The sequence below is a fragment of the Triplophysa rosa genome, linkage group LG24 (assembly GCF_024868665.1).
Source record: "Triplophysa rosa linkage group LG24, Trosa_1v2, whole genome shotgun sequence".
Classification (NCBI taxonomy): Eukaryota; Metazoa; Chordata; class Actinopteri; order Cypriniformes; family Nemacheilidae; genus Triplophysa; species Triplophysa rosa.
In genome coordinates this window covers 2,698,961-2,711,926 of record NC_079913.1, presented here as the reverse complement: position 1 = coordinate 2,711,926, position 12,966 = coordinate 2,698,961, and the positions used below count along the sequence as shown (strand labels likewise).

The 12,966-nt window shown below is 42.1% G+C and overlaps 1 protein-coding gene across 9 annotated transcripts in view; it reads right to left on the bottom strand.

The window, feature by feature from the left end:
* Nucleotides 1–12,490, bottom strand: part of dgki (diacylglycerol kinase, iota) — a 31,140-nt gene extending 18,650 nt beyond the window's left edge. For 3 of the 9 annotated variants that reach the window (XM_057323815.1, XM_057323816.1, XM_057323819.1), the window contains exon 1: nucleotides 11,914–12,483. In XM_057323815.1, coding sequence (XP_057179798.1) covers nucleotides 11,914–12,194 — 281 coding nt within the window. In that variant the 5' untranslated portion in view covers nucleotides 12,195–12,483. Of the gene's footprint in view, nucleotides 1–11,913 lie in introns of all 9 variants that reach the window. The other 6 variants (XM_057323814.1, XM_057323811.1, XM_057323810.1 and 3 more) reach the window with 4 other exon arrangements.
* Nucleotides 12,491–12,966: the final 476 nt, after the last annotated feature.

The window sequence follows — 12,966 nt, the reverse complement described above, 5'->3', positions numbered from 1 at the left end:
TGCAGTCAGGTAAATGAGTAACGCATTTCTGCTTAATATTATTCCATGACATTAAACAAATCAATCAATAACATCGTCTGTTTAAAGATGCCGTACATTAGGGTGTATAATCGGTCCTGGGTAAACACAGCGAGCATTTCACCAGAAAGCAATCAACTGAGTGCACGGCAACAATTGGACAAAGGACACACCACGTGCCCACCAGAGCCGGTGGAAACAGACAGGGACTGCAATCGGGAAGACGGCTATAATGAAATTAGTTCTACTAAAACCGGTTTTGGCAGTGGTCTGTCTTCACCGAGAGATTTCACAACGCGTGTGACATTTATCATCGGCCGGTATAATTTGCCAGAGTTCCTGTTTATCAAGATAAAGGCTGTACGGATGGACTGAAGGTTTACATGTGCAAATAGAGGGGATGCGTGACTCCCCCTCCCTCCCTCCCTCCCTCCCTCCCTCGATGCCCTGCGGTAATATCATCCCTCCTGTGTTGTCAAGGCAACGGCGCAACACACGCCACCGATAGTGTATTTAAGTCTTAAATCTTGTTGTCAGCATCATAACGTCTGTCCCTGCTCTCATTGTCTCGGCCAATTAGGTTTTGTAGATGCGTGTGGGTTGCAAACTCCCTCCATGCTTTAAGTCGGGTGTCAACCCACGTACACAGTTATGATCTCATCTCTCCGCGTCGCCCACTATCTCCCTCTGTAAGACTTTACGAAACAGTTCAGCTGTAGACTAAAATGCCCTAACTAACCTGTATCCCAAAAGCCGTTGGTACCAGGTCACTTTCCGCTTCTTGCCCTTCCAGCACACTCGCTTGTCCTCCCCTTTCGGTTGGGCCCTGATCATCCTTCCATTTCGTCTCCGGAGCCCTTTGGTCCTAAACACAGCCGCGTCTCCAGCTCCTTCGGCCTCATCCGACGCTGCAGACAACGACGGGCAGGTGGACGATTCGCCTCTGGCGCATTGTAGGCTGACATCACTGTTACACATGGCTGCCCGCCTAGAGCTCGAGCACACCTAACACAGCCAAACCGGCACGCTGCTAGCCTCCATGTAAAGCTGAGATCATCAGCCTGAGGGATAGCTGAGACCCGATGGAGGATACCTGAGAACCCGAGAGCATGCGTGGGTGTCAGATCCTGTTGTCCCCAGAGACAGACAAGAATCTCTCACGATCATCACTGCTGTTATCATTACCCCACGCAGAGCCGGCGCAAGGTCAGTCCCGTGTCTAGAGCTTCCAGCTATTTTAAGGTCCATTGTGCAACCCTAGCTGAACTTCTGCAAGACCAAACCATTACAAAAGGACACTTTATCCAGGGATCTGTCAGTCTAACCGAGTGTTTGACTGGTTGTCTGTGTCACACAGACTGATTGAGTCACAAGGCCGTACATCATACAGGATATGATGTCAGATGTAATGATGCAAAGCTTTGATTAGTTTGATTATGTAATCATGAATCTGTGGCATTTGGCCGGCACTTGGAAACATGACAAAGAAAGTAAAGCTGTGGACAAAAGCCATGTGCGATTTCATCACTCTCCGTATTTCTTCCCACTTTTGAATCTGTTCATGTCTCCACACAGCGTTCTAACTGGGTCAGCGTGTTCGCTACGACTCGACTCGAGCCCTGAAGGACAGCTTCTCTCAGCCCCATCATGACTAACTTCCTCAAGGCGACGAGCGCTCCACAAAGCGCCTTCCCTTCGTCCCTCTCAACAAAGCAGGATGTCCTTGACTCCCGAGACCTTCTTCCCATTCCTTCCTCTCGCTCTGGAGATTAAGATCTGAGACTCGGCACTGGAGCGAACGAACGCGAGCGAAAAGGTGATGAGTGTAACAACATCGCCGTGAACGCCCAGCTCCCACGAGACCCCGGCCCGAGAGGCATCTCATGCAGATCGGTGATTAGAGCTAATTCAATCTTCTCGCTTTTATCTCACGCCAACAGCATCCTGATAACAGTACGGCACACGAGCACATCAAGTGGCAATTCAGAATGTTCCAGATAAAGCCGTCACATAACAAGTTTACATCATTTTTTAGGATACGTCTTGTTATCCGTTAATCGTTAAACAAACCAAAAAGTCAATTTTCCATAAGGATTATCTTGGCACACTTGTCAAAGTCTTAAAGCACTTGCATACTAACAAAAAACATGGTTACTAGAGTTAAACCATGGTAACCGCAAAATAACCCAAAATGCCACCGTGTGTTCCTCAAACATAGTAAGAGGGTACCAACATCACTGAAAATGAAACACCCTGCATCTCTTTTTTACCACTCTTGGGCTGTTTACTCTTCCCAAGGCGAGAATGCCGTTTATAAACTATTGCATTTCTGCATTGTGTGGTTAGTCATTTAGTTTGTGTGCATTGGACAGAGTTCCCCCAGGCCAAGGTTTCTGTGTGTTTGTGTGCTGTTGCGACTGTATTAATGTGTGTGCCGGTCGGATGGAGACCCATTTCTCTCTCTCGTTCGCCCTGAGCTCTGTCACTGCAACCTGACACACACCCACTGACAATGGCAGGAAAACGACACAAACACACACACATGAACACACGCAAACTCAGCACATACATCACGTGACCGGATCACGATAGATGGATGTATCTGTGGGCAGATCTAGTTATATATACATTGAGGTATAAAGATGGAATGTGCATTATGGATTTATACAAAATCTATTTCTTTCTCAAGGGTTCCCGTCTCTTTAACAAACTTGCATGACTTTGTCTGTCCTTCAGGATCTCTGGATAAGACTTTGATCTGCTCCTGAAGTGCCAAGAAAGCAAAAATATTTGGCTGATAGATGCTTAACATCTACAATGAATGCCATTATTTCAGATAATTTATCTTAAACTAAATCATCTGATAACATCTTAGGAAGGAAAATTGCAAACTCTAGATGATCGGTGTGCTGACAGTGTGTGTGTGTGTGTGTGTGTGTGTGTGTGTTGTTTATGCACTTTCACATATATTGCATATATGAATGTGTACAGTATATAAAAAGCACAGTAAATGGATTTCACGTTGACTTGGATTTAGTTTAAGTGCATAAAACGTGTTTGTCCTTTTATAAGCCTAAACCTAAACCAAGACTATGAGTATGTGAGGTGTGTTTTGTTGTATATTGTGCAAGTATAAAGCGTGCACCAGAACTCCCATCCTACTGGTATAGTGGTCAGACAGGAAGCCTGGGCTTTTCCGGCTTGAGGTCCCCAAACAGCAGCTCGCGGATATTTATATCCATCTGCCTCACAGTGCCACACACACTTATCCTCCACATTTCTCAAATGACTCTCATCCCTCACTCGTCCCCATTACACGTCTCTCTCATCATGTGCAATAGAAGCGGCAATGTGTCAGTCTGTTGCTCTCTTTATATCACGCCAGTAAAAACATAATAATGGTCATAATAACAGAGAACAAAAAAGAAGTTCAGCCAAAATAAATATTTTGTCTTATTTACCCTCACGTGGTTCTAAAACCAATCAATGTTTAGCATTGCCCTTATATTAGAAAATGACAAGGTGAAGATGATAGGGCTTAAAAAAAGAATCGTACAAGTGCTTATGCTTTATGAATCTCAAATAATATCTTGACCATCATCAATAACTTCCCGTAAGAAAGAAAAATCACCAAATATCTTTATCCTAGATGCAAATGAGATTAAAAAGAGAGCAAATGGAATCTTTTGGGTTTCAGTTAGAAAGAGCCAGAAATCTCACAAATCTCTCAAACTGAGCTCAGATTTGTCAAGTCTGCAATCAAAGTCAATATTATGAAGATCTCTCAGATTGACCCAAATCCAGATTATTTTACCTCTACCATCTACATTAATTTTACACCTCCATACTCTTCATGTACTGTAACAACTGTCTAATGTGTTTCTGTTTAGATTTCTTTTAAGCAATTTTAGGAGAAACATACAGTATGAGACTAAGTTGATACTTAAATGAGACGCACCAAATCTCCTGAGCTATGAAAGAGCAATAAAACTTTCCTTTTGCTTCAAAGGACTTGTGATCTAGACAATGTCATATGCTCTACTATTATTACACGTTTGTGGTGTCATTGTTGGGTGAATTATTCTTTTACGGAGTATAATGATTCTAAATTCAAGTTCACTTTATCATTCTCAACATCTCATCTTCCTCTTTATCTCTGTCTCTTCTCTCTTTCTCCCGCTTTTCTCTTCCTCACAGAGGTCAAACTTCAGAGTTTCCTGGCAGACCAGCTGCTGTGGGGCACATGCACATCGTCCTTCACCACTCTCTCTCTCTCTCTCTCTCTCTCTCTCTCTCTCTCTCTCTCTCTCTGGTCTCTCTATCTTCATCTCCTCGCTGGCTGCTTATCAAGTCAGCCTCTTTTTTCTTGTCATCACATCTTTTCTCGTCTCATCCGTCTCTCTCTCCTTCCGTCTCCAGTTCTCATCTCTCTCTGCTCTCTCTCTCTCTCTCTCTCTCTCTCTCTCTCTCTCTCTCTCTCTCTCTCTCTCTCTCCACCCATGTGTCCTACATTCATCTCTCTCCTTTCTTTTAGAGGCACAGGGGCTGTGGGCGGTTTGGCTTTGCTGAGTGCCGTTCACGCGTATCAAAGTGCTTCTGGGTAATCGGTCTCAGCGTTTCGTTCTCTCCTGCGCTCTGCACCTGACTCTCTTGATCATCAACACTTCTTCATGACAAACATTTTACTTTAACTTACATAAAAAAGAAAAGCAGGTTTTTACATTATTTGTAGAAGTGGTGCTTTAATGAAAAACTTGCAGTTTTAATGCTTGCCAGGGTCTTGTGGGTGATTGCCAAAGTGTTGCTAAAATGTTTTTGTTTTTTGTGCATCGCTATGTGGTTGCCAAGTTTTTGGTTGGTTGCTAGGTGCTTCCTTACTGCACAAGTCTCTATAATATTCTGAAATGTTATAACTCCCTCTGTCAATGCATGTTTATAGGTTTTGTTTTTCTTAATATACCCCATAACTCCTAAGGTATCATTCAGGTCGATAAAACAATTGCTGGTGGACAAGATACGTGTTAAAGTTCAATACTTAGGGAGAGGGATTTGAACAAACCTTTAATATCAAGTATAAGCAATAGTAACGGTGATGTCTGTCTTGACAAACACCACCAATAATTTCCGCAGATAAATGGATTCATTTTCTTTGTAAGTCTTATATCAGACTCAATCCTTGCGGGTAAACAGCACTGATGGCAGCTCTTTATTAACACAGTAAATAACACTGATTCCGCCTCTGATGCTGAGATATAACGCTAATAAAACACTCACTGCATTATGAGCACAGTTCGATCTCGCATGTAAAATCTGCTCCTTCAGTTGCATTTGTAGCACACAGACACAGCTGTGACACATTTTCTGGTGTTTTGAGGAAGAGGTCCAGACCCCCTGCAGTTTTTGTGTACTTCCCTTGACTGTCTGTGACCTAACAAACACACACACACACACACACACACACACACACACACACACACACACACACACACACACGCACACGCACACGCACACGCACACGCACACGCACACACACACAAAATCTGTCTGCCTTTGGGCAAACAACAATCACAGGAAACCAGAATTCAGGTCAGTTTGGAGTTTAGCAACAACACCACATATATAAAGTACAGACAGGCAATGCTACTAAAATGCATTTTTTTTGTGTGAAAACATAATATATAATACTTATTTGAAAATGATTTAGTTAATTAACAATATTTAACATTTATCTTTGTTTTTACTCTCAAATGGCTTTTTTAAATCATGGGGAACCATCAACCAAAGTCACTTTATCCAATGAGCCAATCACAAGACAAGAAAGCATCACAATAATAATAATGACCTATAAAGTGCAAACTGTTTGATACATCAACCACACAGCACACACACATTTTGCCTCTGGTGGGTTTATACTTCGCATATATGATGCTCTCCCACATTTTCGGTCTATATGCCAACACAACAACACCCCGTCTTGTGTGCGTTCAGCGAGTGGGAGAGAGTGGGATGGGACTGTATAATTACACATAACTGTGACGATGATGCCTTTGTGTGTGTGAGATTAGGAGCAGTGTATGTGGGAGGGTTGGAGCCCACTCTTGCCTGTACATGAACCAGCTCTCTCTCTCTTTCTCTCTCTGTTCTTCTCCTCTGGCTGCTGACACCTCCATAATTAACCTCAGCGTTTGACGCAGGGTGCGGGGGAGTCGTCGGAAGCACGCATCTTTCCCTCATATGACCCATACATCTGCTGAAAATAGCCCGGCCATCGGGAGGAGAGCTCAGGGCTGAGATGGATTCTGATGGAGAGACGTCATCCCTGACCGCACACCTACGAAAAGTGCCTGTTTGGTCCCTAAAGTCACCCTTTCACTATTCTTACAGTTACTCCAGAAATGATTTCATTTGAATTTCATTTCCAAAAACACAACTAGACCTGAACTATGGATGCTTACAATAAATCAACGGATTTGCAAAATTCGTACAGGGTCTTTTAAAGATGTAAATAAAACATTTGGCAAATTCAGCGTCTGGTTCTTCTATTGTAGCAGGAACTTAACTTTGGATAAACACAATCTTGTCATGTAATTGGTCAGATAAAAACACGCAGACCCTTGAGGAAATTGCGTTAAGAGAGCCAATCAAATTAGAGGTTTCCGAAAGCTCCACCCACTTTTGTGCCAAGGATGAATCAGACGGGTTGTTGGCAGTCCGTGGGTTTGCCGCCTGAGGCCGAGATGGTTGATAATTGAATTGAAAATCCTAAACCGCATGGAAATTCAAGTTTATCGTTCCACATCACAGAAATATTTATGTAAAATATAAATATTTATATTAAATATATTTATAAATATATTTAATATTTATTCATATTTATGACTTTTTTACCTGTGGCGCATCCTGTTTTTATTTCAGACAATACGCAACCGTGCCACTCACACATGCCAATCTCTGCGCTCCCCAAAATGCTCAAAACTCTAAACCCCGTGCCAGATGGCTTTCATGGTAATGATCAGGTAAATGTTTGTGTTGTCTGCTGAAAACATCTCTCTGAATAGAACAGTAATGTGTGTCAGGACCCTGATCTCGGGATCCTCCATTAGCGTGATAAAAGCGAGGCCACATCTCCTCTGAGGACTGTATGCTGAGAGCCACGGGACGGGAGGAGCCTCCTGGTTTTCCACCTGAGGTCCTGGCTGTCTAATTGAATTAATAATTTGCTAAATGAAGCCTGGGCTGCTGTAACCTTGTGCTATCTGTGCAGAGAAGACTGAACTCCCAGACCACAGCTGGAGAAAAGTGAGCAGAATTCATTACAGCCAATGAGAGACCGAGAGAAAAACTAAGAGAGAGAACTATGGTGAAAAGCAAATGAGTGTGGTGGGAAGCTGCAAATGAGCTTCACATGCAGTCAGAATCTTTCCATTTATATATTGAAATATATTGATTGCAGACTTGGCAAATCTGAGCTCAGTTTGTGACATTGTTGAGATCTGTCATGAAACTCTAATTGAGACTCTAATTGATATTCTGACTCTTTGTCTCAGGTGAAACAACAAAAGGTTTCATTCGCTCTCGATTTAATCTCACTGATGTCTAGGGTAATTGAGATTTTTATTTCTTATGGGATGACGGTAATATAATGGATAAAAACGATTAGTTTGCACATCACATCAGGATTAAACACTGATATTACTGATATTACTTTAGCAATCAGTAAAATTACACAGCATCACAATTCAAATCATTAATAAAACTTTCATCCATCACATAATCTGTCATCCCTACTAATAGAGCAAAAAAACCAAGTTAAAAATGAATAATGTCAACTATCAACTTAGTGCATTTTCCCCCACTCGTGAATATCTATCACATTTCGGATACATGAACAGACAGAACTTTACACACAGCCATTATGATGTGATACCACAGCCTGTTCAAGTCTATGACAACAATCCAAAACAATAACACCTCACCACATGTTCCACTGAAGCACATTTGTGGCAGTGAATGGTGACTGCATCATGTTTAATAAAAGATTCAGCCGAATGTGTTGGAGAGAATCAGACTGGAAGAAGCACGTGTGATGAGACAGTGTTAACTCCCCGATGGATGTGAGAGGGACCAGGAGACGGGCGGGAGATAGAGATGCTCGCACCTCGATGGGGCGGCTGTCTGCAGGTACTCCTCTGCCAGAGCTACAGGTGCAGGACTGCACGGCCTCCAAATTTGACTAAGCAAAGAGAAGGAGGAGAGAGAGAGAGAGAGAGAGAGAGAGATGCTGCAACAGTTGCACCACGTCATCCAGACAGACAGGGCCTTTACAAGACAAAAGCCTTGGACTAAATTTCTGCTTCAGGCCCGGAGGCACCGAGCAGAACAGCAGCAGGAAAGCCTCTTACGCTCATACACCTAATAAAGAAAAAACCCAATCCTTTAATGTGTCTCCTCATACTGTATTACAAACCCCCACCGCAGTGGAAAATGGCAAAAGGCTTTATCTGCGTTAAGCCGCCCGCTCCGCACACAGCTATCTTCAGGAAAGATTATGTCCATTTATGTAAAGTCCTCAGTCATGCCTGCCGTCAGAAACAAATGTGCAGTCCTTCGCATTCGGGAAAAGAGACAAACGCATACATCAGCGGACACCCACCCCCCTGTATTACACACATACACCGTGGTCACATGACGCGTCCGCTGGGGTCCAGCCAAACTGCAACTTACAAAAGGACAATCACGGGGAGCGAGTCCAAAAAAGGTGCAAGCACATTACAATCAAATATATGAACGCCACCCTATCCCCCGTAAAGTGTTTACAGATTTTCAGCTTCACAACAACATTTACAGTAGGTGTGCTGGGCATTTCACACTCTGATTTCATGCCAAACAGAAACAAATATGAAATAAATAACCCAAGCAAGTGCACAAACACCTAAACAGACACAAAATGGCTCTCTTTATCCACGCCTGTTAGCCCTAAGAGGCAAACTATCCACGGAAAAGGTGCACGCTTTTCAAAATTACCCCGCTGACTTCAGCCAAATGCATTAAACTAAGTGGCAAACAGGAGAAGGAATGGCACAACAAGACAGATGTCTAAGGCCCAATCCCAATTCTACCCCTTACCCCTACACTGTCTCAATTCTCTTTTGGTCGGAGGGGTAGGGGTAAGGGGAAGGGCCAGATAGCCCTTCAAACTAAGATTTTTCGGGACCTCACTTCAAACGAAGGGCTAAGAGAAATTTCCAACATGGCTGCTCACTCGAGCAAGCAGACCCAAATGGAAGTAATTAATAAGGATTTTTATGACAATTTTTCATTTTATGTATGTTACATTCAATCTTGTGTTTGTATTTACGGTGATGTTCTTTTAACGTTTGCAAAAAAGTTTGCTAGCGGACCGCACTGATTGCACGACATTAGAAAATATATGTTTATGTCATATACCCGGTGCATCGGCGCATGTCCTCTGACGTAACATTAGGAGCTAGCAACGACGTATGATGACATATAACAGTGTAGTAGTGGTGTCCCATTTCTTAACGGAAAATTTGTAACCCTTCCCCTTGCCACTTTGTTTCAAGGGGCAAGGGGAAGGGGCGAGGGGGTAGAAAATAGAATTGGGATTGGGCCTAAATGCACCAGGGTTCTTATTAAAGTTGCACTGATAAAACACAAGACGTGTTAGTAATCAAATATTAAACTCATTCTCATCTATTTCGCTACCGTGCGGCTTACAATGAATCACTCACCGGGACTGTTCTCGTTTCTATAATGTCAGGATTAAATGTTCTACGTTAAATGTTCTTCGCAAAGCAAAGAAACTATTTACTTTCTTAATAGCCTACATGTTACAGGTTTTATTGCACACTATTCATCAGCATGTTTCATTAAAATAAAAGAAATCGATCTACTTCTGAAATGACTTTTCAATGTCACTAATACTTAAATATCTCCCACCCGCCACATTTTGGTGTGAATGTCCCACTTTAATGGGGGAGATTTTGCAGAAACACTGTATGTACTTTCTTTAAAGGGATAGTTCACCCAAAAATAAAATACTTCCATAATTCTTTCATATCTTTCCAAGCCTGTATGACTTTCTTCTACAAAACACAAAAGAAGATATTTTGAAGAACAATGGCAACCAAACAACACGAGACTTCCAATGTATGGACACAAAACCACTCTTCTTTTGTGTTCCATGTGGTGTTTTAAACCACATGAGGGTAAATAAATGATAACAGAATATTTATTTTGGGGGGAACTATCAACCGCAGAGCCTGCACTTGAAGTAGCTTAACCACAAAGCACATGTTGGGTCGAGGTTGATTCTGTTGAGTAGAGGAGCAGACTACTACAATAAATACACATTTAACTATTTAACAGTACGGAAGAGAAAAAATGTGTCAACAACCCTCGTTGTGATCTCACTTTTATGCATGAGTACTTTTTATGGGTCACTGTCTTGTGTTTTTAACTCCTTTGGGCATTTTTCATTACGCTGCTCTAAGACACCAAACGACAAGGGTCTCTTTCTACTCTCAATGTGATTTACTAGGAGTTGTAGGGAAAAGGTTTTTATTGTCTTTGGGAACATAAAAGCTTCCATTTTTAGCCCCTTTGCTTAAAAAAAAGATCAACAACAACATGCTTTTATCTACAAGTCTGACACATCGCATTTAAGGCAATGTTAGCTTGTATAGTTGTTTTACTGGACTAGTTAACTTCTTATCTGAATTGGTGATGGATATAGATCTCTCCTTTGATCCTTTCTTCAGAGACTGACCCTAATTGTGACACCACGAGCAAGGGAAGGATTGATCTGCTCGGAGGAAGATCTCAGCCAGGCTGACCACGGAGGGTGGTAGTGAGTGACCCTCCTCCACTAACAGGTGTGCGATGGAGGAGGGAAAGGTCGAATCAGGGGTCCCTGAAAACAGACCAATAAACTGAAAAATCTCTTGTGACCAGACGTTCTATTCTACACTCGTGCCCGACTTCAAAAATGTTACACTGCTGGGAAGCGCACAATGCACTACAGCAAACAAACAAACAAAACGACGATGACAGAATGAGAAATTTTGACTACAAATACATTTCCTTGAAAAACAAAACGCATTAAGTATTCAATCTACAAAATTGGACTATTTTACCAATTTATACCAGTCATGTCAAACATGGCCACAAGCTGTGTTCAAAGGCATCCACAAGACATTGTTTCAATGTGACATGATTATAACAGCTTACAAATCTTTACAAGAGAGACACCTTTATTACCCTAACAAAAACAACTAGTCGATCTTTAGCCTTGTATAGACAAAGCACTTCTACTGAAATTGACAGTCATAAAGCATGACTGTGGCATGAGGCAACATATGCAGCTAAAGTCAAATTCATCACTACATAGCTATGCATCAGTTGTCTTCCATCATATTCATGTCTGCACTGGTCAAATGTCAATCACACAATCTGGGAAAAGCAGAAAAGGTTTGGTGTGGACAAAACAATACATACCAATGCTGTTTGCAAATCAATATCACACCAAACGAAAACACACGCACTCACTTAAAATGATTTAACATCATGACCAACTCTAATGTTTAATGCACGTGCTAATTTAATAAACAGTCTATACCAAACACCAAATCTTCGGTACAGATCTTAGTATAATCTTACTGCAAATTCTTTTCATTGGAACGTCATAACACGGCGTAACGCATTTTGTTATTGTTCATTATTTATGCTTGAAATGGACAACTAACGGATCATTGTTAAACAAAAGGTGTAAAACAACACAGACATCAAACACAGCGTCATGTTTCATTGTATCTTTCTCCATATGGCGATGACGCGCACGCTGAACATGCATGTATCTTGATTTAAATCGCTCACCGGTACGAGATTTGTTTCCTGAACGCCAGACCTTTGAGTTTTTCATCAAGCGGATCCTCCATGTCGCTGCCGCCTGTCGCCGCTTCTCTTCCGCAGCCGCGCTTCTGATCGTCCGCCTTGTCCTCACTGGCGGCTCCTGTGACGCTGCGCCCCCCAGGAGACGCGCGCGTGTCGGTCAGGGGGTCCATCATGCTCCGGTCGGCAGTGAGTGGACCCCCCTCTCTCCTCTCAGGGGGATTAAAGGTCCTGTCCGATATATCTTGAAATGAAATGCACCTCATAGGATCTATCTATCTATCTATCTATCTATCTATCTATCTATCTATCTATCTATCTATCTATCTATCTATCTATCTATCTATCTATCTATCTATCTATCTATCTATCTATCTATCTGTCGGTCTGTCAGTCTGTCTGCCGGAGACGCGCACGCACACGGACTGTATAGTGTCCGTGGGTCTAACCAACGGAACACGCAACTGCATCCATCCACGACTCTGTCAGGCAGAGCATTGTGGGATATCCGTCCTCATCCTCGAAGCGCAACGGCATCAGGCAAAAGTAGGACAGAGGGTCTCTGGCTAGACGCACACTCGCACACACACAAACCGGACTTCATTGTGATCAATAAAAAATGAAAATTTGAAAAAAAAAATGTGATTCCCCTTGTTATATATAATATACCATTAGTGTTATAAATTTTATCACAACATATCATTATTGTTAGTATTTTAATACTGGCCACACCCCCGTTTTTGTTCCTCAAAAAAGTTATTTTAACCTGATGAATAGTAATTATTGTAAATAAGAAACTGTACCATTTATCATTGTTATAATCATTAGATTGGATTTTTACGGCAATGGTCAGAAACGACTGGCAGGTCTGAATGTGTGTTAGAAACAGCATATTATCATATTATCACAGGACTACAGAGTATAAACCATCTGAAACAGGGGTCAGATATGAATCCACGACTACAGACATTTTTTCTCCAATACAATTTGGTTGATGTGATTTAAGGTATGAAAAGCATCAGTTAAACAGTCTCGCTC